Source organism: Eriocheir sinensis, chromosome 15, assembly GCF_024679095.1.
Source record: "Eriocheir sinensis breed Jianghai 21 chromosome 15, ASM2467909v1, whole genome shotgun sequence".
Lineage (NCBI taxonomy): Eukaryota > Metazoa > Arthropoda > Malacostraca > Decapoda > Varunidae > Eriocheir > Eriocheir sinensis.
The window spans coordinates 17,929,736-17,955,451 of record NC_066523.1 but is presented as its reverse complement, the minus strand read 5'-3'; the positions used below and the strand labels follow the sequence as shown (position 1 = coordinate 17,955,451).

General features: G+C 41.1%; 1 protein-coding gene across 2 annotated transcripts in view; it reads right to left on the bottom strand.

The window, feature by feature from the left end:
- Window positions 1-5,980: 5,980 nt before the first annotated feature.
- The window catches only part of LOC126998990 (transcription factor SPT20 homolog), a 33,156-nt gene continuing 13,420 nt past the window's right edge, over window positions 5,981-25,716 (bottom strand). For both annotated transcript variants that reach the window (XM_050861299.1, XM_050861300.1), the window contains exons 12-24: window positions 25,373-25,466; window positions 24,568-24,663; window positions 24,236-24,333; window positions 21,244-21,327; window positions 20,307-20,418; window positions 18,964-19,073; window positions 16,961-17,108; window positions 16,595-16,755; window positions 14,326-14,431; window positions 12,665-12,753; window positions 9,609-9,743; window positions 8,889-8,987; window positions 5,981-7,130 (exon numbers count right to left, since the gene is read on the bottom strand). In XM_050861299.1, coding sequence (XP_050717256.1) covers window positions 6,951-7,130; window positions 8,889-8,987; window positions 9,609-9,743; window positions 12,665-12,753; window positions 14,326-14,431; window positions 16,595-16,755; window positions 16,961-17,108; window positions 18,964-19,073; window positions 20,307-20,418; window positions 21,244-21,327; window positions 24,236-24,333; window positions 24,568-24,663; window positions 25,373-25,466 — 1,512 coding nt within the window. In that variant the 3' untranslated portion in view covers window positions 5,981-6,950. The remainder of the gene's footprint in view (window positions 7,131-8,888; window positions 8,988-9,608; window positions 9,744-12,664; window positions 12,754-14,325; window positions 14,432-16,594; window positions 16,756-16,960; window positions 17,109-18,963; window positions 19,074-20,306; window positions 20,419-21,243; window positions 21,328-24,235; window positions 24,334-24,567; window positions 24,664-25,372; window positions 25,467-25,716) is intronic.

Sequence of the window (25,716 nt, the reverse complement as noted above, 5' to 3'; positions counted from 1 at the left end):
CTGTTGGTGAACATTGAAATCTCCTAGGATGGAGATTTCAGTGAAGGGAGAGTGGGTCAAGATGTGCTCCACTTTAGAATTCAAATAGTCAAAGAATTTTACATAGTTGGTAGAGTTAGGTGAGAGATAAACAGCACAGATGTATTTAGTAATGGAATGACAATGAAGTCTTAGCCAGATGGTGGAAAATTCAGAAGAGTCAAGGTCGTGGGCACGAGAGCAAGTGATGTCGTTGCGCACGTAGGCGCAACAACCAGCTTTGGATTGAAATTTAGGATAGAGATAGAAGGAGGGAACAGAGTAGAGATTGCTGTCAGTAGCCTCAGAAACCTGTGTTTCGGTAAGGAAGAGAAGGTGAGGTTTAGAGGAGGAGAGATGATGTTCCACAGAATGAAAATTAGAGCGAAGACCGCGAATGTTGCAGAAATTGAGAAGAAAGAGGTTCGAGGAGTTATCAAGACACCTCTCGGGTCGGCAGATAGAAGGGGAGTCCTCCCTGGGGGAATTTGTGGTCCCCCCCCCAGGCGGGGACTCCGAGGCTTGGTGTATGTGCGCCATTATGAAATTTTAATTTTGGGAAAAGGTGTATATGTTATGTGAATGTAGTGTGGTGTGGATAAAGAGAGGATCTGTCTTTAGAGAGCATGCTGAACTACTCTCCGGTGTTGGTGAGACAATAGGGAAGCGGTTAGTGAGGACATGGGAAGGGTCTTTGGAGGGCTTCAGCTCCCTTCTCACCTCCCATATATACCTCACCGGGAGTGGCTTGCGCCCGTTCGGTAGGTGTCTTCCTACCTACTCCAGCCGTGATGGGTGGACTCCTGCCGCCGCCAGCAGCGTGGGCAGGTCAAGGTGGGCACGTCTAGGGCACGGAGTTGGTGTCGGAGCAGCACTCGCTGGGAGTGGTGGGGTCCCACACGTCCTCTGCGTGTATCGAAACACGAGAAATTAATCACAAGGAGAGGGTATTCCCCGGCTGCCTGGGATTAAACCCGCGACCAGCGTGACGGGAGAGCCACTCCTTACCGAGTCGGCCAAAGAGGTACCCCACTGGCAGGGTGGGTTATGGGAGGCTCGTTCATCAGGCCTTTGCCGCACTACACATTTTTAAACGTATCGGGCTCCAGTTACGACTATTTTTCAAGGCCACAGAGGAGATTAATCCGATTTTCACGTGTGTGTACCTGTTCAGTGTGCAGAAGTGGTGTAAAACTATCATTAGGATCACAAAACAGCCCATGAAAAGTGGTTTCCTAAGGTAGGTAATGAAATACTGGCACGTTGATAAAACGAATCTTAACCCCAGCTACTTCTACAAGAGGCTTTTCAAACAGGTGAACCGAGGGGCAGACATGTTTAAAAATATGGGCTCTAAACCTGTGCGTGGCTCCAGCTCCAAAGCCTGTTTGTTTTCACAATGTTGGTGTGTGTGCTCTAAAGTTATAACTTAGGGGGAATATTGACGAAAGTGTAGCCTACTAATTTCGAGATGCTGACTGCTTATTTCTGGACAAAATATGATGCTGTTTATCATGGATAGTATTTTTCTCCGCAAATGACCTAAATAATTGATTTTTCAATGCCTTTTGTGCACCCACCGCCGCCGCATAACAGCTCGCAGAGAGGTTCAACTTGGGGGACGAGTGAGAAATGGGGGGTTTTGGGTGGGGAAGAATATTCAAACTACTCCAACCGAACCGAACATTACGACCTGACAGCTAACGGGGGGGCTTTGCCCCCTCGACCCCCCTTCTGACCAGGGGGGGTGCCTTGATACACTCTTCTTGAAAGAGGACAAGTTATAGGCAGGAGGAAATACAGACGAAGGAAGGCTGTTCCAAAGTTTACCAGTGTAAGGGATGAAAGAGTGAAGATGCTGGTTAACTCTTGCATAAGGAGTTTGGACAGTATACGGATGGGCTAGAGTGGACAGTCGAATGCAGCGGAGCCGCTGGAGGGGTGGAGGCATGCAGTTAGCAAGTTCAGAAGAGCGGTCAGCGTGAAAATATCGATAGAAGATAGAGAGGCAACATGGCGGCAGAATTTAAGAGGTAGAAGGCTATCAGTAAGAGGAGAGCTGATGAGACAAAGAGCCTTAGACTCCACTCTGTCCAGGAGAGTTGTGTGGCCAAAGTGCACCGGGACGCCATTGGTGTCCATTTGAACAAAAATATTACTTTTAAATAGTTATGTTTACTCCAATGGCGTCATTTTTTGTTTGAGGCTAAGTTTCCTCACCCTCTCCAAAATGAACTACCGTAATTGGCAACACTCCGTGTCCACAGATTTGAGTGCATTTGAGAAAACAGACAGTTTCCGGTCACTCTCTCAGCAGTCAATCTGCATGTCTTGCTGCTGTGGGCTTACGCACGCCCATGCCGCCCACCGCATAACAGTGATAATAGTGTTATATAGTGCAATACAGTGATTTGATTAGGTGTAATTTGTATTCTCTTTACAGGCAGTAGCGTATTATATTTTGTGAATTTTGTAAGCAAATGAAAGACAGACTTTTTTCAACATTTCTACTTTTCTGCAAATATTTCATGGTGCTAATTGTCCGATTGGAGGTTTGAAGGAACCATAAGAATCCTGATAAAATTCTGCTGTTATAAGTGTCATGCCCCGAGATTTGATTTTCTCTTTTCTATTCTCCAACACGAACTCTGTGTGTATCGAAACACGCGAAATTAATCAAGACAAGGAGAGGATATTCACCAGCTGCCTGGGATCGAACCCGTGACCAGCGTGATGGGAGAGCCACTCCTTATCGAGTCGCCCAAAGAGGTATCCCACTCGCCTAGTGGGTTATGGGCATAGCTGGGCACGATAACAGAAAACCTTATTCCCGATAACCGATAATGAAAAACCTTAACGGTGATAACCGATATTCGTTAACTGGAGACACAAATATAGGCGATAACCGATAACCGATACCCACACAATTCCGATACTAGCTAGCGATAAGTCCAATAGGCGAAAACGATACTATATTGATATTTAAAATAAAAAAACATAGGTGAATTCAAATTTTCATTATCCATATTTTAGAAAACTTACAAAACCTGAAAACCACACGTTGACACGTACATATAGACGGTAATACTAGAAACGCTTGAACCGGTGTTGTGTTATTTGGCGTCCCCACCGTCAAAAGCTGGCGCTTTTCTTTACAAACACTGGTCTCTCGTGAACTGCGCATGCTCATACCAGAAAGCATAGACCTGTACAGTCTCACAAAGCTTTTAAACCATAATTAAGAGTTGCTGGAAGGCTGAATCAGACATATAGTACCACTACCACCATCCTCGCTGTTTCTAGAACGACAATCTGTACGAGTTGTATTTATATGTACATAGTGTCGTTCTAGAAACAGCAAGGATGGAGATACTCTATGTTTCTTAGCTTTCCAGCAACTCTTATTAATGTGTTAACCCAGTAGCTGTGGGGACCATGTTTCTTCAAGGCCCCTCTAAGCGAGAAAAAATAAGAAAAAAATCATCCCTCATGCAAACCATTTCATAATATATATCAACGCATTTGTGATCAGTTTTTGCATCATCTAGTTTTGGGGGTTTACATCATGGCAAAAATATGGCCTGATGCTACTACACGGTAAAGCCGCAAATTTGGCCCGTCGCTGCTACCGGGTTAAAAAGCTTTATGAGACTGTACAGGTCTACACTTACTGGTCTGAGCATGCGCAGTTCACGAGAGACCAGTGTTTGTAAACAAAAGCGCCAGCTTTTGACGATGGGTCACCAAATAACACAACACCGGGTGCCTTCAATACCATGGCATGCTCACAAACGAATATGAATATCAAATTTGAGGCAATGAATAATCATTTTGGGGGCAAAGTTAATTGATTTTTCTGTTTGATATATTGATTTTTGAGTAACATAAAAAAATAACCTAGTGTTTTAATTTTGATGATCTAAGTATGAAATCTCTTCACCGAAGATATTTCATGCCCCGAAGTTTTTTCATACAACACCGGGCCACGCATGCGCAGTAGGGAGATTTTTTTTTTTTTTTTTTTTTTTTTAAGGCGGAAAAAAAGTAGCGATTATCGCTAGGTTTTTTTTTTTTTTTTTTTTTTTTTACAGCAAAGGAGACAGCTCAAGGGCACAAAAAGTAAACATTAATAAAAAAGCCGCTACTCGCTGCTCCTAAAAAGAATCCAAAGAGGTGGCGAAAGATAGGTCAGTCGGGAGGAGAGGTGTCCTGATACCCTCCTCTTGAAAGAGTTCAAGTCGTAGGCAGGAGGAAATACAGATGAAGGAAGATTGTTCCAGAGTTTACCAGCGTGAGGGATGAAAGAGTGAAGATGCTGGTTAACTCTTGCATAAGGGGTTTGGACAGTATAGGGATGAGCATGAGCATGAGTAGAAAGTCGAGTGCAGCGGGGCCGCGGGAGGGGGGGAGGCATGCAGTTAGCAAGTTCAGAAGAGCAGTCAGCGTGGAAATATCGATAGAAGATAGAAAGAGAGGCAACATTGCGGCGGAATTTAAGAGGTAGAAGACTATCAGTATGAGGAGGAGAGCTGATGAGACGAAGAGCCTTTGCCTCCACTCTGTCCAGAAGAGCTGTGTGAGTGGAGCCCCCCACACATGAGATGCATACTCCATACGAGGGCGGACAAGGCCCCTGTATATGGACAGCAACTGTGCAGGGGAGAAGAACTGGCGGAGACGGTACAGAACGCCCAGCCTCGAGGAAGCTGATTTAGTAACGAAAATACCGATATATATTTAAATAAGTAGCAGATGGCCGACAACCCCATTTTGTTATCAGCAATAAAGTATCGCGATAACACCCAGCTATGGTTATGGGAAGCTCCCTTATCAGGCCTAGTCGCGGCACTACACGGCTTTTCCCCCCATGTAGATTAATTTCTGTGTGTTGAGACCTTAGATAGTGACCACTATCGGTTCACTATTCCACAACGTCCCCGTAGAGACATACCTCCAACTCTCCCATTTTCTATTACCCTCGGAGACCATGGGCCATCCTAGCTGTTACCGCAGCCTTTCCTGCGTGGCCGCAGCTCAGCCTTTCCTGCGTGGCTGCAGCACAGCCTTTCCTGCGTGGCCGCAGCTCAGCCTTTCCTGCATGGCCACAGCGCAGCCTTTCCTGCATGGCCGCAGCTCAGCCTTTCCTGCGTGGCCGCAGCTCAGCCTTTCCTGCGTGGCCGCAGCTCAGCCTTTCCTGCGTGGCCGCAGCTCAGCCTTTCCTGCGTGGCCGTAGCGCAGCCTTTCCTGCGTGGCCGCAGCGCAGCCTTTCCTGCGCGGCCGCAGCGCAGCCTTTCCTGCGTGGCCGCAGCTCAGCCTTTCCTGCGTGGCCGTAGCGCAGCCTTTCCTGCGTGGCCGCAGTGCAGCCTTTCCTGCGTGGACGCAGCACAGCCTTTCCTGCTCGGCTGCAGCGCAGCCTTTCCTGCGCGGCCGCAGCGCAGCCTTTCCTGCGTGGCCGCAGCGCAGCCTTTCCTGCGCGGCCGCAGCGCAGCCTTTCCTGCGCAGCCGCAGCGCAGCCTTTCCTGCGCAGCTGCAGCGCAGCCTTCCCTGCGCGGCCGCAGCGCAGCCTTTCCTGCGCAGCCACAGCGCAGCCTTTCCTGCGCGGCCACAGCGCAGCCTTTCCTGCGCGGCCGCAGTTCAGCCTTCACTGCGAGGCCGCAACGCAGCCTTTCCTGCGCGGCCGCAGCTCAGCCTTTCCTGCGCGGCCGTAGCGCAGCCTTTCCTGCGCGGCTGCAGCGCAGCCTTTACTGCGCGGCCACAGCTCAGTCTTTACTGGGTACATCTCACCAGTAGTTTTACTATGCCTTGAATCATTAAGATCCATGATCAAACATGTGAATTACTGCACCATAAAAACCTTGTGGTAACAATATCTATTTCAAACTTTGATATTTAGTTCTTGAGGTAACATAATAATTTTGTAACTCTATACAAAATCAGAGAGAGGAAAAACAAAGTACAGCACATCAGTCAAGAGTTTATCAATAAAAAATAAAATCAAGTGGAAATACAGCTTAATTCACCTACACCAAAACTTATGAGAAGCTAATAGTGGAAGTGATAAGATTTTGTGCAATTAAAGCAAATATATAAAAAAAAAAAACAGGTATTCAACCAAACCTAATTTGTGTTAATAGCATCTCAATAGTTTAAACAGATGGTTGATGGGAAAATATTTCATAATACTGCTCTGGAAGTGAAGCTCCCCTACTAGGAACAAGGTCTCATATTAAGTCAGTATAAATGCCGTCATATTACAGCATAGGTCAGTATATAAAACAAAGAAATTTGTAAGAAATGGTTCAGGAAGTTATAAATCAAAGAAGCTGATAGGAGAAATACCTTGACGAGATTCTAAAAAGATGGGTCAATAACGTCTAGTGTAGTGAAGGGTGATCAGGATAGTTATCTAGATGAGGTGATGTGAGATGTGTGTCAAAGCTATGAAAATAGAACTATAATTTAACTTAAATGAATACCATCTTATACTAGTATGTCTGTATGATTTGTTTTACAAAAAGGTATTGAAACCATTATTTGCCTCTGGACTCAGGGAAAGTGATATAGATCAATAAAATTTATATACTCCTGGCCAAATACAACCATTCATAAAGCAATTAGGTTCACTACATTATTTTTCCCAGTATACTGGTACTAGTATTCAAAGTATTAAGATGACAAGACCAAACACATTTTCTTTTAAAGTTACTTCTGTGCCTATAAATCTGACAAAGTGTTAAAAATATATAAAGTTCCTGAATCTCTTAGACTGGAACCCACATATGTGTCTGACATGAAGATATAGTCAAAGCTGCAATGCACATGACTCAAATTAACTGTAAATATTTCATTAAAAATACCTTAAATAATTGATTGCACAGTGATTCCCTTCTTAGAGTATTCTCTGAATAAATTTGTGATCTCCATTACTAATGCTACTGCTGTTGTGGTTGCTGCTGCTGTTGTTGCTGTTGCTGTTGTTGCTGCTGTTGCTGTTGTTGTTGTTGTTGCTGCTGTGGCTGCTGTGAACGTTTGACAAGAGCAGCAAGTTTCTGCTGCACATGTAGCTGATTCAGGCTGTTTATTGAGCCAGTCTTCTGAAGGGCCAACTGGAGCTGAGATGAGAAGAAACAAATGCTTAATGTTAAAAATATACTAATACAGGTAACTTGAGTCTTTCCGAGAAAAGTTTATAGAAGCTCTTTTCACCTTAATTTAGGCATGTCACATGTTGAGTGCTACCATTTTTATGTCAAAACTAATATTACCTTTGCACTAATTTGAGAAGCACTAGTTGATGGCTCAATCCAGTGCTAGTGAGGACACATATTTTGTGCATCAAATGCACATTATTAGATTAACCACACCTATCTTATAGAATATGCTTAAAAATGTACTGTTTAATTTGTGCGCTCTATTAGGCACGATTGTGGCATATACGTCAGAACCTGTCATGCCACGATCATTGTTACGTAGACATGAGCGGACCCACACCCGATTGATGGTTCATGTGGACGAACCACCATGCTTCACCCTCCTCACCAACCCGCCACATAGATCCCAGCAAACCAGGGCCAAGCTGACGTCTCCACCGCCTAGCTGCCACCAAGTCAGTCCACCCAGCGCCACTGAGCTGACCACACCGCTTAACCCTTTCATTGGTAAACGCTCGCAGCGAGCGTTAGGCGTATTTGCTGGTGGTGCTAAACACTCGCTGCGAGCTCTAGCCGCACTCAAATCTCCCACGTATGAGAGTGTTCCAACAATATTTCTCACAACACAGGATTGCCAACTGAGTGGGTTCTCCACTAAATTTGGTGGAAAATCATATCAGCCAGCCCAGAGCGGAAAATCTACGGACGAGTAACTGGTGAATGTAGTTGTCCAATATAGCGGCATTTTTGCATAGCTTCACCTATCACCTGACTGATTCTTTGACCAAATAGTTGTAAATATTGCAGCTGCCAATACTACTTTGCAAGAACCTCAAGGAGAGATGTCCACAGTTCCCTCAATATGGCCAATCATCACGCACGCACTGACGTAAGTGTTCACATTCAACACTCCCTGAACGTGCATGTACGTTCGCAGGAGAAGCATACATAACCGACTCCTATATAACTGGACCTCCTCTTTCCAATGGTGTTTTTGTTTTTTTAGCTGTGATGAATAGTTTTTGAGATACAGAGGTTAAAAAGAGACCCTCCACGACCTGGCAACTCTGGTGCTGCTGTGCGTTAATGTTGTCACCAATTGTTACATGATGAGTATGTCATGGTCACTAAATCCTGGAACAACCTGAGTGTTTGTTATGTTAAGAATGTTATTGGTGAGAAAAAGGTCTAGTGTGTGTGCTGTGGTCATAGGCCAGCATTACAGTATGTGTTCATGTTGGCTGAAGTACTGTTTGTGCGAGTGAAGTATTAATGATGTTGATAAATGTGTCATGTAATTGGCATCTGTTTGTGTGGGGAATATGGGATTGGGGGCGTCTACATCAGGAGGGTCGAATGGAGAAATTGCCGTCGACTCAATGTCTGGGGGGTTGAAATCACCTGTGATCCAGATGTATCTGTCTGCTTGTATGCATGAAAGAGAATGCTGATGATTGTGTAGGTAGTCTGTATTAGTAGAAGGTTGTCTGTAAAAAGCAGCAAGAAGAAGAGATTTACAGTTGAAGGTTTGTAACTGGATCCAGTATCAATATCACTGATTACTTTAGTTTCTGGTACACACAGAATTTCAATAATTACTCGTTGTAGATTTGCAAGGTCTTTAGAGCATACAATCTGTATAAATAACAAGAAGTGCATATATCATTTTGGCTTTGTTAGAATTCAAGTCACCATGTAACTGAGCAGAAGTCTACTTACTTGTTGCTTGGCCTTGAGTGTAACAACAGAGGGTTGAGAAGTGGCTACATGAGCTGTCCCAATGGTGGCCTCACCTCCAGAGACAACAGTACCAGTGCCCTGTCAAGAAAACAAATCATGAGATCAGAAGAAATTTCATTACAAGTAATGGGGTATATTAATCCTTACCAGGTGTCATCACAGACTGATACACACAAAGCAAATATAAAAAAAACATAAAGCCTAATTCTGCTTAATCTTGCAGGGCTTTCATGCAAGAAAGATTTTTAATGAGGAGAAGCTTCCAACAGTGATTCATTTTATCTTGTTTACCAATATATAAAACAATGAGAATGATCAACTGCATTTTTATTAACAACAGTGTCTTTCTTTGTATTGGAGTGTAATTGTTACAAGTTCCAGAGAGACACAGTTAATTTATGATAATTGAAAAAAAGTTCAAGCTTTGTAGTCCCAAAGACATAGTCGGTGGTGACATCTGCTGGGTGGCATCTCTGAATATACCCCCGTGTCAGCTCTAAAAATACAGGTTATTGTCAAAGTGATCTAAGGGAAGGGAGGAAGTCCTAGAGCTCAAAAAGTAATTTACTGAAACTCTGACCTTTTATATCTCTAATGTTGCACATGGATGAGTGTGGAAGGCAGGATAATATAATTGACAGGATTAATTTTCATCAAGTAGCTAAGGAACTAGTGCTCCAGTACTGCTGTAACACCCACCTGCCCTGCTTGTAGTGCCACCTGCACTGTCTGCTGTGCAAGGGAGGCAGCATTAGTGGCTGTGCCTGCTGCTGATCCACCGCTGGCCCCACTACCACGTACTGAAGTGAACAGCTGACCACCTACACCTTGAACCTGGGATTTTTGTAGTTAGAGAAGAAAAAATTATATATCTATGCATGAATCCAGGACGTAAATGTAATGAAAAATAGCCAAATGTTTGTGAGTGTTGGTACTGACAGAGGTTAAGGGGGCCAAGAGGGTTTGGGTAAGTTAGGTTTGGTTAGTTTAAATTTATTCACCATGCAGTGAAGGGCAGCAGAAATACACAGTGCACGACAGGATATGGTGGTGGCGGGAGTGGGCCACTACGCGGCCGGTGTTGCAAGAAATACCTCCTCACAGAAATAAGTTGCTTTGCTGTCTACCATGCATGCGCACTTCTGATCTTTGTGAGCAGTGAGTGAAATATAGTAACAGTAACCAAGCTGAACCTTTCTCTGCAAGCCATTTTGCAGCTGCGGCAGTGAGTGTACAATAGACATTGAAAAGTCAATCATTTAATGATTTGTGACAGAAACAATTATCAGATTATTTGATGACACACCAAAACCTACCAAAAAAAGAAGAAAAAAAAAAAAGTTTCATCTGCCAGTTGGTTGGCCCACTTGTAAAATTTACCCATACCCATAACAATATGCCCCACCCCCCAGGGCCCCACTGCCAATCTGGTAGCCTCAGTGCCTCACAGTCCGTTGCTAAGTGTGCTGTGCAGCTCTACAAAGTGCATACAACATAAACAATAAAAAATATATATATACCTTCGCTTATTAGGTTCGTCGGTATTCATATACGTATTATTAAATTTCCACCGCTTATAACGGACTTTCGGCATTAACCCGTACAGTGTTTAGTACGTATATACAATATGTACCTCCTAGGGAAGTGTTTAGTATGTATATATATGCATGCTCTTTTGAGGGCTTATACACACTTCATTTTTGTTTGTGTATGTAACGTTGTTCATTGACAGTAAAGAGGGATAATTTGACATGTCTTCATATTTTTTAATAGATGTTAAAGGGCCTCTCTGGACATTGGTCCACAATCCAACAAAAATCATTATACAAGAAGGTAAGTTACTTTCTTCTTCTATAATCAGGAAGGTATGTGGAATTGTAAATTACAGTTCAGAGTAATCGGAAATGAAAACTGATCGTCGGAAGCTTCATAGTACGTATTATGTTGAGCTGGAGCTGCCCTGTGTAGGCCACTCGGCTTCTTGCAGTTTCCCTATGTTCTTATGTTCTAACTACACACAGCCTTGAAGTGAGTGGTGTTGCCTATTACCATTTTGTTGTACTTACAATTCCTGTTTATTTTTTTAGGTTTTTGTGATGTAAAGAAGTATTTATACATTATTCACGGTTTAGGGTTGTGAGAAGTTTTTATAATGAAAAGAATATAGGCTCTAAAAAATTCTAAGATAAATTTCCCTTTCCTGGTATGACATCATTAGCTCTGAGATGGAGAAAAATAAGAGGACGAACACTCTAGGGTTCCATTCCTCACATATAAATAATATATTTATCAAATGATTTGTATTTTTTTTACATTTTAAGGGGCAAATAAAAAAAATAAAAAAAAAGGGCAACCTGGCAATGACCCCTATCTATCACAAAAGACGACACTGTACGGGTTAATGGGCTAAGTTTCCCCTAATTAGTCTGTTATATCGAGGGTTTAGTGTATACCACATATACATTTCTTAAGATTTCACATCTAACGAGTAAAAGGCACCAAAAAATGGTCACTGGATGCAAATTTGTTAGATACAAATTCATAACTTTCTGGGGAAAATTACAAAAAGAAAAAAATTGGACCAAGCCCCTATTTTGACCTTAATTTCACTCATTATGCAAGTTATTGGCAAAAATTCATCATATAATCATACATAGTGATATAAAATGAGTGATGAATGAGGTGTGTGGGCAAGACGAAAGGTAGCGGCTGAGGTGGGACAGGAGGCTACAGGGCTGCTCCTCCTCCTTCCTTACCACTGCTGACACCCTCCTCTTGCTCTCCACTGCCTCTCACGATGCCTCTCAGGTTTTGTTATCTTCTTGTCCACATTCTTTTCCTTCTCAACTAATCCAAAAATGTCATCATGAATGTCACAAAGAAGAGTTTCAATGTTCTCATCATCATCAACTTAGTCTCTTGCTTTCATGTTCATCGAGATTTGTCATACGTTCCCCACTACCTGAGGGTTGGGCTGACATCATATGTGACCTAAAACACTGCCAAACATATGCTAGGTGGGAATTCAGGACACAAAGCAGCAAACTGTGGCCATACAGAATGACAATAGGTATTTGTGGGGAAGACTGCCATAGGAGACTGCAAAAAGGCACTGTAGGGAAGGGTGAATGCTAATGACATTACACACTCAGCCAAGGTGGCAGCTGATTTGACCCACATAACGGGGATTTTTATTATTAGATTTGAAACTTCCTTGTTAAATATGAACATGGGTACTGGTTCAATAGTTTTATCAGATACAAATTTATTAGATGAAAACTCATTCGATGTGGGATCTTAATGTATAAGTTTATAGACAACAGGCTCATCCAATGCAAATACATTGAGGGAGCCCACTAAGTAGTCAGACCCCTCAGCAAAACTAGGTCAGAGTTGTAAATGAAGCCTCGACCCTGGCTTCTACATTTTACTTTGTATCGGGCAGGGATTGAGGTTTCACATGGACGGCTTACAAACCCGACTCCAACCAACTGAGATATGAGGTAAGACTAACTGTTAGCTATTGGCAGGGACAAGAAACTCCAGAGAGAATCCCCTGGCCATTGCTGCCTTCTTTGTGTACATCCTAAGATCATTACACAAAACTGGGTTTCAGTTCATTCACATACTAATGGGTGGAAGAAATGGCCTATAGCAAAAATAAGCTTTAAGTGACTAATTAATGAATGTATTAAATGAACACAGTACCCAGTTACACTGGATGTCCAACTGTGGAAGAAACAGATTTCTCAAACCTGTAAAACGGGAATTGATGATGAGGATCCACCTTGCTGACCGGAGGACTTGGCAAGTTGAGCTGCCAGTTGGGAAGAGTTCAGCTGACCTGAAAGTGATCAATAAAATAAGAAGAACCGCATGAAGTTCACAACATGAATTATCAATTTAATTACAAAAAACATAAAATTAACAGAATTTTTTTTAAATTACTACTAAGGCCACCCAAATATGATTATTTCCTGAACAGAATAGGACATTAAAGCCATAAATTTATGAAGACAGACACAGACAAAGATAGATATAAAAGTGATAAAATTATGTAAGCAAAAGTTCTGCTGCACTGTCAAAATATTATTCAGGTTAAAATAAAAGTAACTGTAGTAACACGTTTATATTTAAAGCAAAATTAAAAAGTACCTCATCCATAGGGGATCTATCTATCTATCTCTGATGCCTGGTCCCTCGTGGGAACTTCCCTCCAGAGGTTGGCCGCGTCAGAGGTGTTTTCATCTCTCCCTGTTCTGACACCCCCTCTCAGTACACATAATCCTGCTACTTCCAACTCTCTCACTCCAATACTTACTCACCCCCCTGACACCCCTTTCCTCAGTCCTTCCCTCATACACTCTACACAAATTCATTTTCCCCCATTCTCATCACGTGTCCAAACCATCTCAGTGCACCATGCTTCACCCACTCAACCACTCCACAATCCACTCCTTTCGCTGTCACACCCATACCAAACCTCTCATACACGCTTTCATTACTTTCTCCATCCCATCCTGAAATACCACATGCACATATTACATAATTTATTTCCACTGTATGTATTCTCAGTTACTGTGCTGTACTCCATGTCCATATCTTTGATGCATATGACAGAGTTGGCAGGGTAATACTGTTCCTTATTCCCCACTTTACCTCCATGCTCACACTTATTTCTTTCATAACTCTCTCCAATGCACCTACTACCTGTATGCCCTTCAGAGCTCTTTCCTTCACCTCACCTTCCATGCTTACATAAAACTGTCTCTAAATTTTCAAACCCGGTTATCTCCATTCTCTCCTCCCCCAGCCTTATCCTACACTTCGCTGTGCTCTCTGCTCTAACTCTGTATGGCTTTGCAAAATAAATGATCTGCTCTCATATGCTCTCAAGATACCATAACCTTACTTTTTCCAGCATTCCCTCTCTGCTTTCTCCTCTTACACACCCTGTCAAACTCATCCACTATCCTCTGCAGTGTCCCCTCATTCTCTGCCAACAATACTGTATCATCTGCAAACAGGCCTGTCACCAATGATTACTCTGTACCTCTCACTTTCAGCCTTGGACCTTGCTCCCCCACTCTTCTCTCATACAACCATCCATGTACACATTAAAAAGCCATGGTGACATCACACACCCACATTAACACTAAAACTCTCACTCAACTCACCATTCAGGTGTAGATAGGCACCCGCATCCTTATAGAAGGATCTGATTCCCTCAAGCAAATGCCCTCCCACACCACATATCCTTAGGACGTCCCATAAACCCTTCCCATCAGCCCTGTCATATGCCTTCTCTAGGTCCATGAAAGCAGCAAACAGCTTCCTATTCTTCTCTAGGTATTTTTCAACTAACATTTTCAGTGCAAGTATTTGGTCTACATAACCAATGGTACACAGAACTCACTTATGGGTAGCTGGACCACCTGGCCTTGCTGGAGAGCTGGTTGACTGGCAATCATCACTGTCGTTGCTGTGGTAGATGCTGTGGACCCTGACACCTTGGTAGCCACCTTAGTATCAAACAAAAATACAAAGAGCAGCTGTAAGACTCCAGACTAAAAATAAATAACACCTCATATTTTGTAAAAAATAAAATTGCATCACTCGTCAATTTATATGCTAGCATCTGAAATTGTGTCAGTGGCTCTTATGAGATGTACCTTTTGAAAATAAAAGGCATAGAAAATGCAACTATTGACTTATGGCAAGTTGAAAAAGTAGCACCTGACACCTCTAACAATTCTTTTGATTTAAATCTGTCAAAGGAAGTGGTGAATGCAGTCCCATGTTCAAATCCATCTGACAATGATCAACTGGTATTAAGTGAAAGAAGCTCACCTACATGTTTTACATAACCCAAACTTTAGTTGAAACTTTGGACAAGTATTACAAGTATGGCACCAGGGATTAGCATAAGTTATGTGCTATAAAATATCTGATTATTTCTTCAGAGGCTGGAGATTATTACCATTGCACAAAGAAAAACTAAAAGTAGTAATTAGAGGACACATAAATTAAAGGTATGATTGATGTACAGTCCAGCTTCATAATTTGAGAATTGATAGTTTTCAAAAGCCATTGGAAAAGCATTAAGAAATATGAATTTTAATAATACTTGATAACTGTAAACTTTACTACTTGATTTTTAGATGATTGTTGTTACTAAGTGATGAGGTGCACAACATGCATGAAGCAGAGGTATGACCAAAGATTTTCTAGCACAACATGCATGAAGCAGAGGTATGACCAAAGATTTTCTAGACTCCTTGGGTATGCTTATGGGCAATAATAAATCTACCCCACATGTATGTAATGTAGGCATTCAAGCTTGTCTCCACCTGCTAACCACTTCATCTGTACATAAACCAAAAACAGATGATTTTGGCAAGTAAGCAAAAGTCAAGTGTCTTGCATATAGTGAAACCAAATTGGCAAGATCATTTTTGCATTGGCTCCCGCAGGTCCCTTCCACATTGACACTCTGCCATACAGTCCCAACACCTATCTCTTCCTCTCATATGTTAGCTATAGGTATCATGAGAGGAAAGGATAGGTACTAGGATTGTGTGGCAGAGCGGCTGGGAGGAAAGGACCCGTGGGAGCCAGCACAAAAATATTCTCACCAATTTGGTTCGCCTATAGTAAGTGTGCCCAAATTCTTTCATACTCATCACACAACCTTGTTTACATGCTGAGAGGCAGTTGTTTTTGACAAATGCACATTTGTGCAGATGAAACTACTAATGGGAGGGACCAAGATCTCCTCACACACACACAGCAAACCAACCATGTCCTAGTCATATTCTATGGCTTACAATAGCCTACTACAGTATATGATCACAATTTTTTTTTTTTTTTTTCTTCATATCTTGATCACAATTCACCTTTCCAATACAATCAATGGTGATTGTAGCTAAATTCACTAAACTCTCAGCCATGCACGTTTTTCAAATGGTAGATGCAGTTTTATTTTTTGCTGCTTATCATGCGTATCTTTCAACGAGCAATATACACTTATGTATGTGTGTGTAAAATATTAATAAAATGAAGGGAAAATGTTGGGCATCATATATCCATACTTTCAAACAGTCTGGCTTTGGCAATTTTGCACTTTGCAAGTTAAAATACTGCCCATATTCTTGTACACGACTCTGTTACAGTGGTTGACATGCATAGCTATGTATCTATGGGCCCAGGTTCAAATCCCGGCCCAGGCAGTCAGCGTGCAATTCACCCAGCTGTTCAACCTCCCTTACGGGTTGGCTGATAAATGGGTACCTGGGGAAACCTGGGAAAGGTAAGCTGTGGTAACATGGATGACTCACTGGGTTTGTGTCCCATGGGAGTGAGCTCTTCCCTCCAAAGGCTCAAGTGCCAATGTGGAAGGGATGAGCACCGAATCCATGTGCAGATATAATGTATGTCCCAAACTTTTTACTTCATTCTTGCAGACTGTGAGGTTGGACTGAACATGGTCATAATGAAATGGAAGTTTCTCACTGCTAGCTAGTATCCGCCCCTTTACTCTTTATGAATCATACTTAGTCTTATATCAGATCATCATGATAATTACTAATTTTTTTTTTTTTTTTTTTTTTTTTTTTTTTTTGTGTGTGTGTGTGTGTGTGTGTGTGTGTGTGTGTGTGTGTGTGTAAATAAGTGATAATGCTCACACTGGCAGGAGGTGGGGATGACAGTATAACCCCTGTGGAGCTGCTGACAGGCACGTTGAGAGAGAGGGAGATGGGCACGGCCAGACCAGGGATGGTCACCTGAACGTTTTGCAGTCCGCCAAGGTTAGTTGTCAGGCTCTGGAGTCCAGCTACATTAAGGCCTGAAACAGGAATCTTTGTGTGAAACTTGCTGGGTGAAGTAGTAAGATAATGAAGTAATTGAGTAAAAACAACACCTGAAACTCATGAAATGCACATCTAAATACAATCAAAATAAGGAAAATCTTGACAACATGGACAAAACTGATTGAATACTGCTAGTGAAAAAAATGTGAAGCCATGTTGCTGGTTTCAGCTAAAACACACCAGGAAGGTTGAGGCTGGCAATGTTGACATTAGGTGGGGGTCCACCGCTGCCACTGTCACTGCGTAGGACTGCAGCAGCAGCTGAACCCACCACATTTGTCTGGCCAGAGGTGTTACTTCCTCCCCCAATCTTGACTGAACTCCCATCCTGCTGGGAAGAAACTAAACTGATTAATAAACTCAGATGCATAGTACCAGAGCATAATATTCATAACATCATTAAAACCATACAGAGTTAAGCCAGAGAGCATGACTGGGTGTAAGATTTGGCTGGGGAAAGAGAAGATGGAGGAAGTGACTGAAATTAAGTCTCATATTTGCTGGCATCAGTCATACCCCATTTTTAAGTCCTATAATTTGGAAAAAAATAAAATCATGACCTTTACTAATTTTACTAAGATGTTTTGTTGGTTTTCATTACTTTTTTTAAAGTAATGGTGGCAGCTCAAAGGAAAAAAAAAAATGAACAAAAGAGCCTGCTAAATGCTGCTCTGAGCAAAAGAAAAAAGAATGAGAGGTCACAAGAGAGGTCAATATTGGGTGGAGAGGTGTCTTGATACTTTCCTGAATGAATTTGTCATAGACAGGAAGAAATACAGATGAAGGAAGGCTGTTCCAAAGACTTTTAAGTACATGCCTGTCAAATACTATTGAACCAGCATCATACTGCAATACATATATAATACAATACACATGTATACCATGCTGTTACAACAGCACCATGTGGAAAGTGACAACACTTTGGAGGTTTGTTTATCATCATCGAGTCAATTGTGACTAACAGTGCACAGTTGATGACCAAGACTAGGTAGAGGGAGTGTGTGGTTAAACTACACACAACCATTTTACAACCTTTTCTTTATTGTTACCACAAGACATGACAAACAATACAAATGATGAAACAAATGACACCCTGGAGTTGGTGACTCCCACACCAAGACCAACACCAAAACATTAACAATGGTTGCTATCTTGTCATCAAAGGACACTACCATGGCAAGTAGGGTCTGCTAGACAGTCACAGCCCTTCAATAACACAAACATTTTATCTGCTCGGTACACTTTCTATAGGCAAAGGTTTCACCTACAAGTAAAAAAACATTCAGTGTCCAAGACACATGCTGAGTTTTAGTCTTATTTTGAGAGAATGAGAGAGAAAAAAAGTGTATCTCTGACATCAGCAAATACAGTACTTAGGAAGGGTTCTGAGTAATTATGGGAGCGTGAAGGGGAGTTCAGGGTGAGAGCAGTGAAGGGCAGACAGCTAATAAATGTGCTAGAGAGAGTTATGAAGGGATAAGTATGAGCATAGGGGTAAAAAAAGGGGTATAAGAAATAGCACGGGAACATGGACATGTAATACAGCAACTAAGAGTGCTCACAGTAGAAAGGGGCTGTATAATAGGACCATGTAGTGTGTCAAGAGGGGATGTAGAAAGTATTAATGAAGATATGTATAAGAGTTTTGGTATTGGTGAAACAGCAAAGTGAGCAGACTGTGCAGTGGTGAATGGGTGAAGCATGGTACTTTGAGATGGTTTGGATGTGTGATAAGAATGTATGATGATGACTTTATGAGTTGAGCGTATTAGGGCATGACTGAGGGAAATGGTATCAGGGAGAGACCACTAGTAATATGAATCATTGAAGTGGCCGAGAATCTGAGGAAGAGTTGGCAGGTAAAGGATTGAATGTGTGGAGGGGTGCTGGAAAAGGGAAAATAGGAGACTTTTCTGCCATGGCCATCTCCCAGGGGGGGGGAAGTGAGGGACAAGGTGTCAAAAGTATAGATAGAGGGAGAGGGTGTAAATGATATAGATAGATAAAAATGGTTTCCTATAGAAAACAAACCATTCAATATATGCATGCATCCCTCTCTTTGATCTACACACTTCTTAAAATTAAACTTCCATAAACAGATAAATCAATGAATATTCTGCACATCAGAATGCAAACTGATTTACCTCAAATAGGAGTTTTAAAAGTTACCAGTAAAACTGTACCTTGTTGGCAGCAGCAGCAGCAGCCACAGCACTTGATGATTGTGCTGAGAGCCGTTCAAGAAGAGAGGGTCCCCCGCGCTGGGGTGCTGGGTTGTCTGCAGATGGGGTGCCTGACAGGAGAAAAAAAAAGCAAAAGAAAAGTACAAACACTTGAACATTAACTTTACCATAATAATTCAAGGAAAGAGTAAATGAGCAGGAGCAAGTAGAGAGTTCTTTGATACCTACTCTTTGTATGAGTAGTATTAAGTGGCTAGAAAGTGATTTATATTAATATTTGTTTTTCCAATGTTATGCATAAGGCAGGGAAGCTGTTCAGGCTTGAGAGGGTAGATGAGAATACCAATATTTCAGAGAAACAATTAATGGAAACCCAATCCACATAAAAATAAATCAGAAAGGAAATGGGAAAAGGCTAGAGTACATTTTGCAAACATTGTAATATCATAAATAGTAACCTGCCACCATCCCTGAAGAGATAGGTATGCAATCAGTATGTCCTGGCCTCCTGCTAGTCCTAATATGTGGTTTAGAAACTTGGCCGCTGAAAAAAAGGCTAAGGAGCACCCAAAGAGGACTGAAAAACAATGCTGGGTATAGCATAGAGAGGCAGAGACCAAGCAAGAATAATGGATTAGGGAGCAGACAAAGGTTGAAAATATTTTAATGATGATTAAGACTTAGAAATGGACTTGGGCAGGTCATTTCATGCATAGAACTGATAACAAATGAATAACCAAAGTAACAGACTGGCAACCTAAAAATTGTATAAGTTAGAGTAGATAGAAGACCAGGTGAAGAGATGAAATTTGAACATTTGACAAAGCAGTATGAAGCATACTAAAACCAGACATATAGGTGAATAATGCTGGAAAAGGCTTTTGTCTTGCAGTGGACTAGTATTTCTGAATATATATATATATATATATATATATATATATATATATATATATATATATATATATATATATATATATATATATATATATATATATATATATATATTTTTTTTTTTTTTACGTCTCGCCAATAAGCGCGTAGGCTTGCTTGAGGGCCTGGATGGTAGTCGGCCCCAGCCCATCACGCAGCAGGCAAGTGTTTATAGTGGCACTATCTATCTATCTATATATATATATATATATATATATATATATATATATATATATATATATATATATATATATATATATATATATATATATATATATATATATATATATATATATATATATATATCTATATATATATATATATATATATATATATATATATATAGATATATATATTAATCAAAGCAGCTAATGCATCAAGAGGTCACAGGTGAATATATGCCTTGAACTAACCAGCCAACAGTTGCTGCAGGCCAGACACATTTAAGGAGGAGCTCGAGGGTTCACTGGTGGCAGGTTTGGCATGGCTCGCAACCTCACTCACGGCACCCACCAGGTTGACAACCTGCCATAGCCATTAAGATGAAAATGAATGAAATGGGTTTCATCAGTGATATGACCTCTAATGAGTTTAATCTAAAAAATCAAGTAATGATTCTATATATAATTACTTAATTTTCAGTATTTCTGGTTTACTAAGATAGCCTCTTAAAGGTGATCAATGCAAATTACTCAAGTAAACAAAAAAATTTCAAAGGCTGTGTTTGCTACTAAGAGTATAAAAGACTATTCATGGAGCATTGGGTCATAAAGGAGCTCTAGAAAAAATAGAGAATCCTGACTGTTTTCAGAGGAGGTATTTAGATGCCTCCTATGTCAATAAAATCTCCAAAGACTTCACATGAACAACAGAGTGGCTGCTAGAAATCCAAGATGACTAGCACTGCAGCATTGCAGGCATAAAAATTTTATATGGGTATATAATACCCTTTTGTATAGTTTTGACAGTTTTGGAGAATCTACTTCAAACATGAATTTTATGAATTTTTGGACTATGCACATGCTTTTAATCAAGATAAAGGCAAAATATTAAGTAATATGAAAATAAGACATCCATAATTTTTATGTCCATACTCTTGGAGAAGCTAATATTGCTTACCCTTCCTCCCTTTGCACTTCCTACCCATACCACCTCTCCTTTTATGCCACGTAAAGCTGTTAATTCTAACTATATATAGAAACTATACAAAATGCTAGTCACCGTAGATTTCTGTATTCACACTGTTAGCTCACGTGCAGCCTTTACAGACTATGTTGATTTTGACTCAAAGGGCATCTGAATCTTGCTCCTTGACAATCACCCATATTGGAGCACACACACACCACTCACCTGTGGCCTTGATACAGACACTCCAGCCTGAGAACTGGCTGGTACAGTACCTTTCAGGAGTGCCGTCAGTGATGGGGAAGAGGTCTGCAGCAAAGCATGACATAATCATTATGAATATATTAGGATAAAAAAGTAGTTAAAACACAATAACAAGGGATGGCTTGACTATCTAGCTCAAAGGAAGGCAAATAATATAGCTGGTATGCATGGCAATGTAAATGTAGTAGTTGTGATGGAGGGAAGGTTCCATCTGCTAAAATAAACAGAGTTTAGGAAAGGGTGAGATGAGAATAATAGTGTGTAGAGTTAAAGTTTGTGGAGAGGGACACTTTGCAACACTTCTTCTTGAGGAATATGTCACATGAAGTCATGTTTGTGCTCATCTGGACAGCTATACCTGCTGCAAATTAACCTTGGACCTAAACATCACATTGCTATGGGAGAGGTATACATTTCACTTTGCGTTTATGATGCTAACGAGTCAGATATTTTTGCAATAAATAACACAAAACTTTTCCTGCATTACCATGAAGTAGTGAGGTGCTGAGGAAGTGTCCGGGCTTGCCCAGATGCAAGAGGTTTAAAACATGTTCCCTTTGCTTCAAGCTTCCAACTCTTTTTTCTCATATCCAGAACTGTTTACAGTGTAATTTTCCTGGAGTCGAGCTGTTATGCCTGTAAAGTACTGCTTAAAGGATGAGATGGTCTGTATCATCGCATGGAGGCAGGATAACATCCCTATCAAGACCATATGTGACTGCACTGAGTGCACAAAGACAAGAAGGTTCTTGCAGTAGCTCAAGATCTGCCCCCTGACATCACACCATAGAATAAGCATACTGGTGGAAAGAAGAGGAAGACTTCCAGAGCTACAGATATGTCCTTAGATTATTTTAGAAAACTAAATGATCCAATGCCAAAATGCATCCCACGGGTACTAAAAATTAAGGGCAACACGACATCTGTTGGGACAAAGGGTCGTATTACCCTACAAAGGTCGGTTTAGGGGCCATATTACAAGTTCAATCTGAGAAGTTTCAGGTTCCTACAGAGATATTCATCCCAAACTCTGTAGGGACCCGAAACTTCTCAGATTGGACTTGAAGTACGGCCCCTAAACCGACCTTTGTAGGGACCTGAAACTTCTCGGATTCAACTTGTAATAAGGCCCCCAGACCAACCCATATTGATGTCAAAGGAACCAGAAGAATGACGAGACCAAAACAAAGACTCCAAGGGAAATACGACACCACACCGAAAGCGAAAGCCAGATGTAGACTTCGGAGACAGGGGGACCAATAGCCGGAGGAAAAGGTTAAACAAGGGACAATAGGAAAAGCAGATATTGAATTGTTTATAAACAAGAGGGTAGGAAAATCACATGCTCTGTAGGCGTGGCTAAGAAAATGTGAGAAAAAGCAGTAACCATTGGGTAGGCAATGGCTGAGTGGTTAGCATGCGGGCTCCACATTCATCACGCCATGGACAACGTTGATTCGAATCCCCACACTACCACCTGGGATTTTTCAGTCACCGCCGAGTGGCCTAAGACTACCCACATGTTGTCCAGAAGACCACCCATCAACCTGGACTCTAGAGGAAACCATCCATGTGAATCAAATGTGAGTTCTGGAGGGCAGCATGAGCCAAGCATAACTAGTGCCACTATAAAAAAAATTGCCTGCGTCATGACAGGCTTGGGCCGACCACCAGGCCCCTGAAGAAAGCCTACCAGCACCATAGGCAGAAATGTAAAAAAAAAAAAAACATAACAGAAAAGCAAATTACAAGACAGTGAATATGTCCTCAGAGTTTAAGTGAACAGTGGGTGTGTCCTTAGGGAGAATAATGGATATAAGTAAATAGTGTGGGTGGTCACCGACAGTGACAGACCAAGTTGAGCCAATGGAGAGGAAGTATTTGCTATTGGCCATGTGAAAAAATAGGCATGACAAATGTATTAGTCCAACCCAAAACGGAACAGAGGTGTGAGCTGGATATGGTTGATGTAAGAAGAACGAGCCTTGCTCCCACTACAATCAGAAGCAGACACTCACTCAGCTCAGATAGCTGTGGTGATTTTAATCGTGAGTAGAAATTCGAGATTCCACAAAGCAAAGTCATGATTATGTGAATCAGCCTGGAAATTATAATGTAGGAATGTTTAGTAGGATTTGTGAGTGGGATAGGAGTGATTATTTTGTTGTGATGTTAACCAGATAGACAGAAACCACTGCGAGTGGTATGACTGGTAATTATGTGAGTTTTAGTAGGTTATAGGTAACAATTGAGAGTGTATATCTTAGTTAGATTATTACGTTCGCAACATCATTGTCGTATGTCATATCTATTGCTCAACATGACATAATGTTATCATTGCAACTGAGCATAAAATGTTGAGTAAGGCAATTACTTTTGTTAGTTTTAAATAAATATAAGATATATTTTCCCCTTGTTTATCCCCAAACTCCAGTCTCCCCTAACAACTTGTAGTCGGATAATGCTACCAGGGATACTAGATGGTAAAATTATTTAACAAGTGATAACAGAGTGGTTTTAGTGTCAGTGCCCGACAAATAGGGAAAAGATAAAAGTGGACAAAAAAGGGAGTACAAAGCATCATATTTATGTATAGCATTTCATAAGTAAACATTGTGATCTACAATGATTTCTGTGTTTTCTATGTCTTTTGGAGGAAGGTCCTAAGTTGATTTGTGGTAGCTGTAGTGGTTTCATGCCTCTGCTACTTGGAAATGAGTAAAACCCACATATTAACACAATAGTATCCATTTTGAAAATACATAATTGTCTCATTTAGCTTTATCATAGAAGTACAAAGAAGTACAAATGGATAATACCTTCATTAACACCCTGCCAAAATTCTACACCATCCTATTTCTCTTGACCACAAAAAATGCAATGGAGGCATCTTCTGCATGACTTGAAGTGATACCTCAAATATCTGGCCATAATGCACATTAGAACCACTCACCTGTGTCTTGGCAAGGGAGACGGCCTGGGAGTATGCTGGCACTGTGCGGTTTAGCTGTGTTGTGAGAGTTGGTAGAGATATTTTGGTGGGTCCGGGCCCTGCAAAGGAAAGGCAGACACTTAGCATCACAACTTGACTAAATTTCAATCAGCCCTTCCCATCCTCTATATGTTTTTCTATCTCTTAATTCTGAGCCTAAAAACAGCTGTCTGTATATTTACTAGTGAAAAATCTCATGAACAATGTGCTAATCATACTGTTTTTAACAAACCAACTTTTCATGTAACACAACCTGCTACAACATGATCATGGCTGATGGTGAAATAACTTACCTGTTGTGACAGTGCCAGCCATGCCAGTCATTCCTGCTACTGTCTGTGTGCCCCTGCCAGCCAGAAAGTTACGTGCAACCACAACCTGATGGCCTCCTGCAAACAGACAGAAAGTCACTATTAGCATATGTATGTGCAATATGATACATAATGATTACTGTAGGATAAAAACTGCAGCATAATACCCAAAATGTCTCCTACAATATACTGAGTCCTTCATAACGAATGCATGTAACAGACATAATGGGCAGTATTTCATCCCCTTAACATAAAGTACTGAATTATAGATAGGAATAACAGGGCTGCACCATTGTGTGAAGAGTGCTGCTAGTTATACTGGGGTTACCATGAAACAAATTACATTAATTAAGGAGCCAGCAAAAATCTGAGCAGCATACTACTGACCAAAAGGGACATTAAAAAAGTTGTTTCCTAATATTCAATAAATAACATCATATCTATTAATGTTCCATGTAGGCACTCCCCCATTTATCATTTACTTCAGCAACACATCATCCACCTTGGTACAATCACCTCTTACTCTTAAAACGTCTCACATAACTTGTATTTTTATCTTTTTTCTTCACCTGTCTAGATATTCAGAAATCACAACCACTTAAACAGCTACTAGTCTATACTTTACTAAACTATTGTTGAATACTGTTGACTAACCAAGACAACATCTAAATAAGGATCACTTTGAACTGCATCATATCAAGCAACAAATTTGAGATGTTTCATGACATTGTATTTAGAATATAAAACCTATACAGGCTATACTATAGTGGTATTTGCTATGATTCACCTGTGGCTTGCTGTCCTGGCTGGGCAGTGATAAGACTGGTCAAGGAGGGGGAGGAGGTGACCCCCACAGTGACAGCCTTTTTAACACCTTCACCCTAGAGTGGGCAGAAAGAGGAGTCAGAAAGTGGAGCTAACAAAATAGCCATCAAGGGCTCTTGAAAAAATCACATTATATGTCCATAAAAGATCATTCTAATTATTATTGCAATACTGCAGCAACAGAATCTTCTACTTATGCTTTTCTTTATCATCTTTAATTATTTTTATCACTGATTATTTCAACTGTTAAATTATAAACAAGTGACGTAAAACTGAAACAACCAAATACAAGGATATTCATGAAGT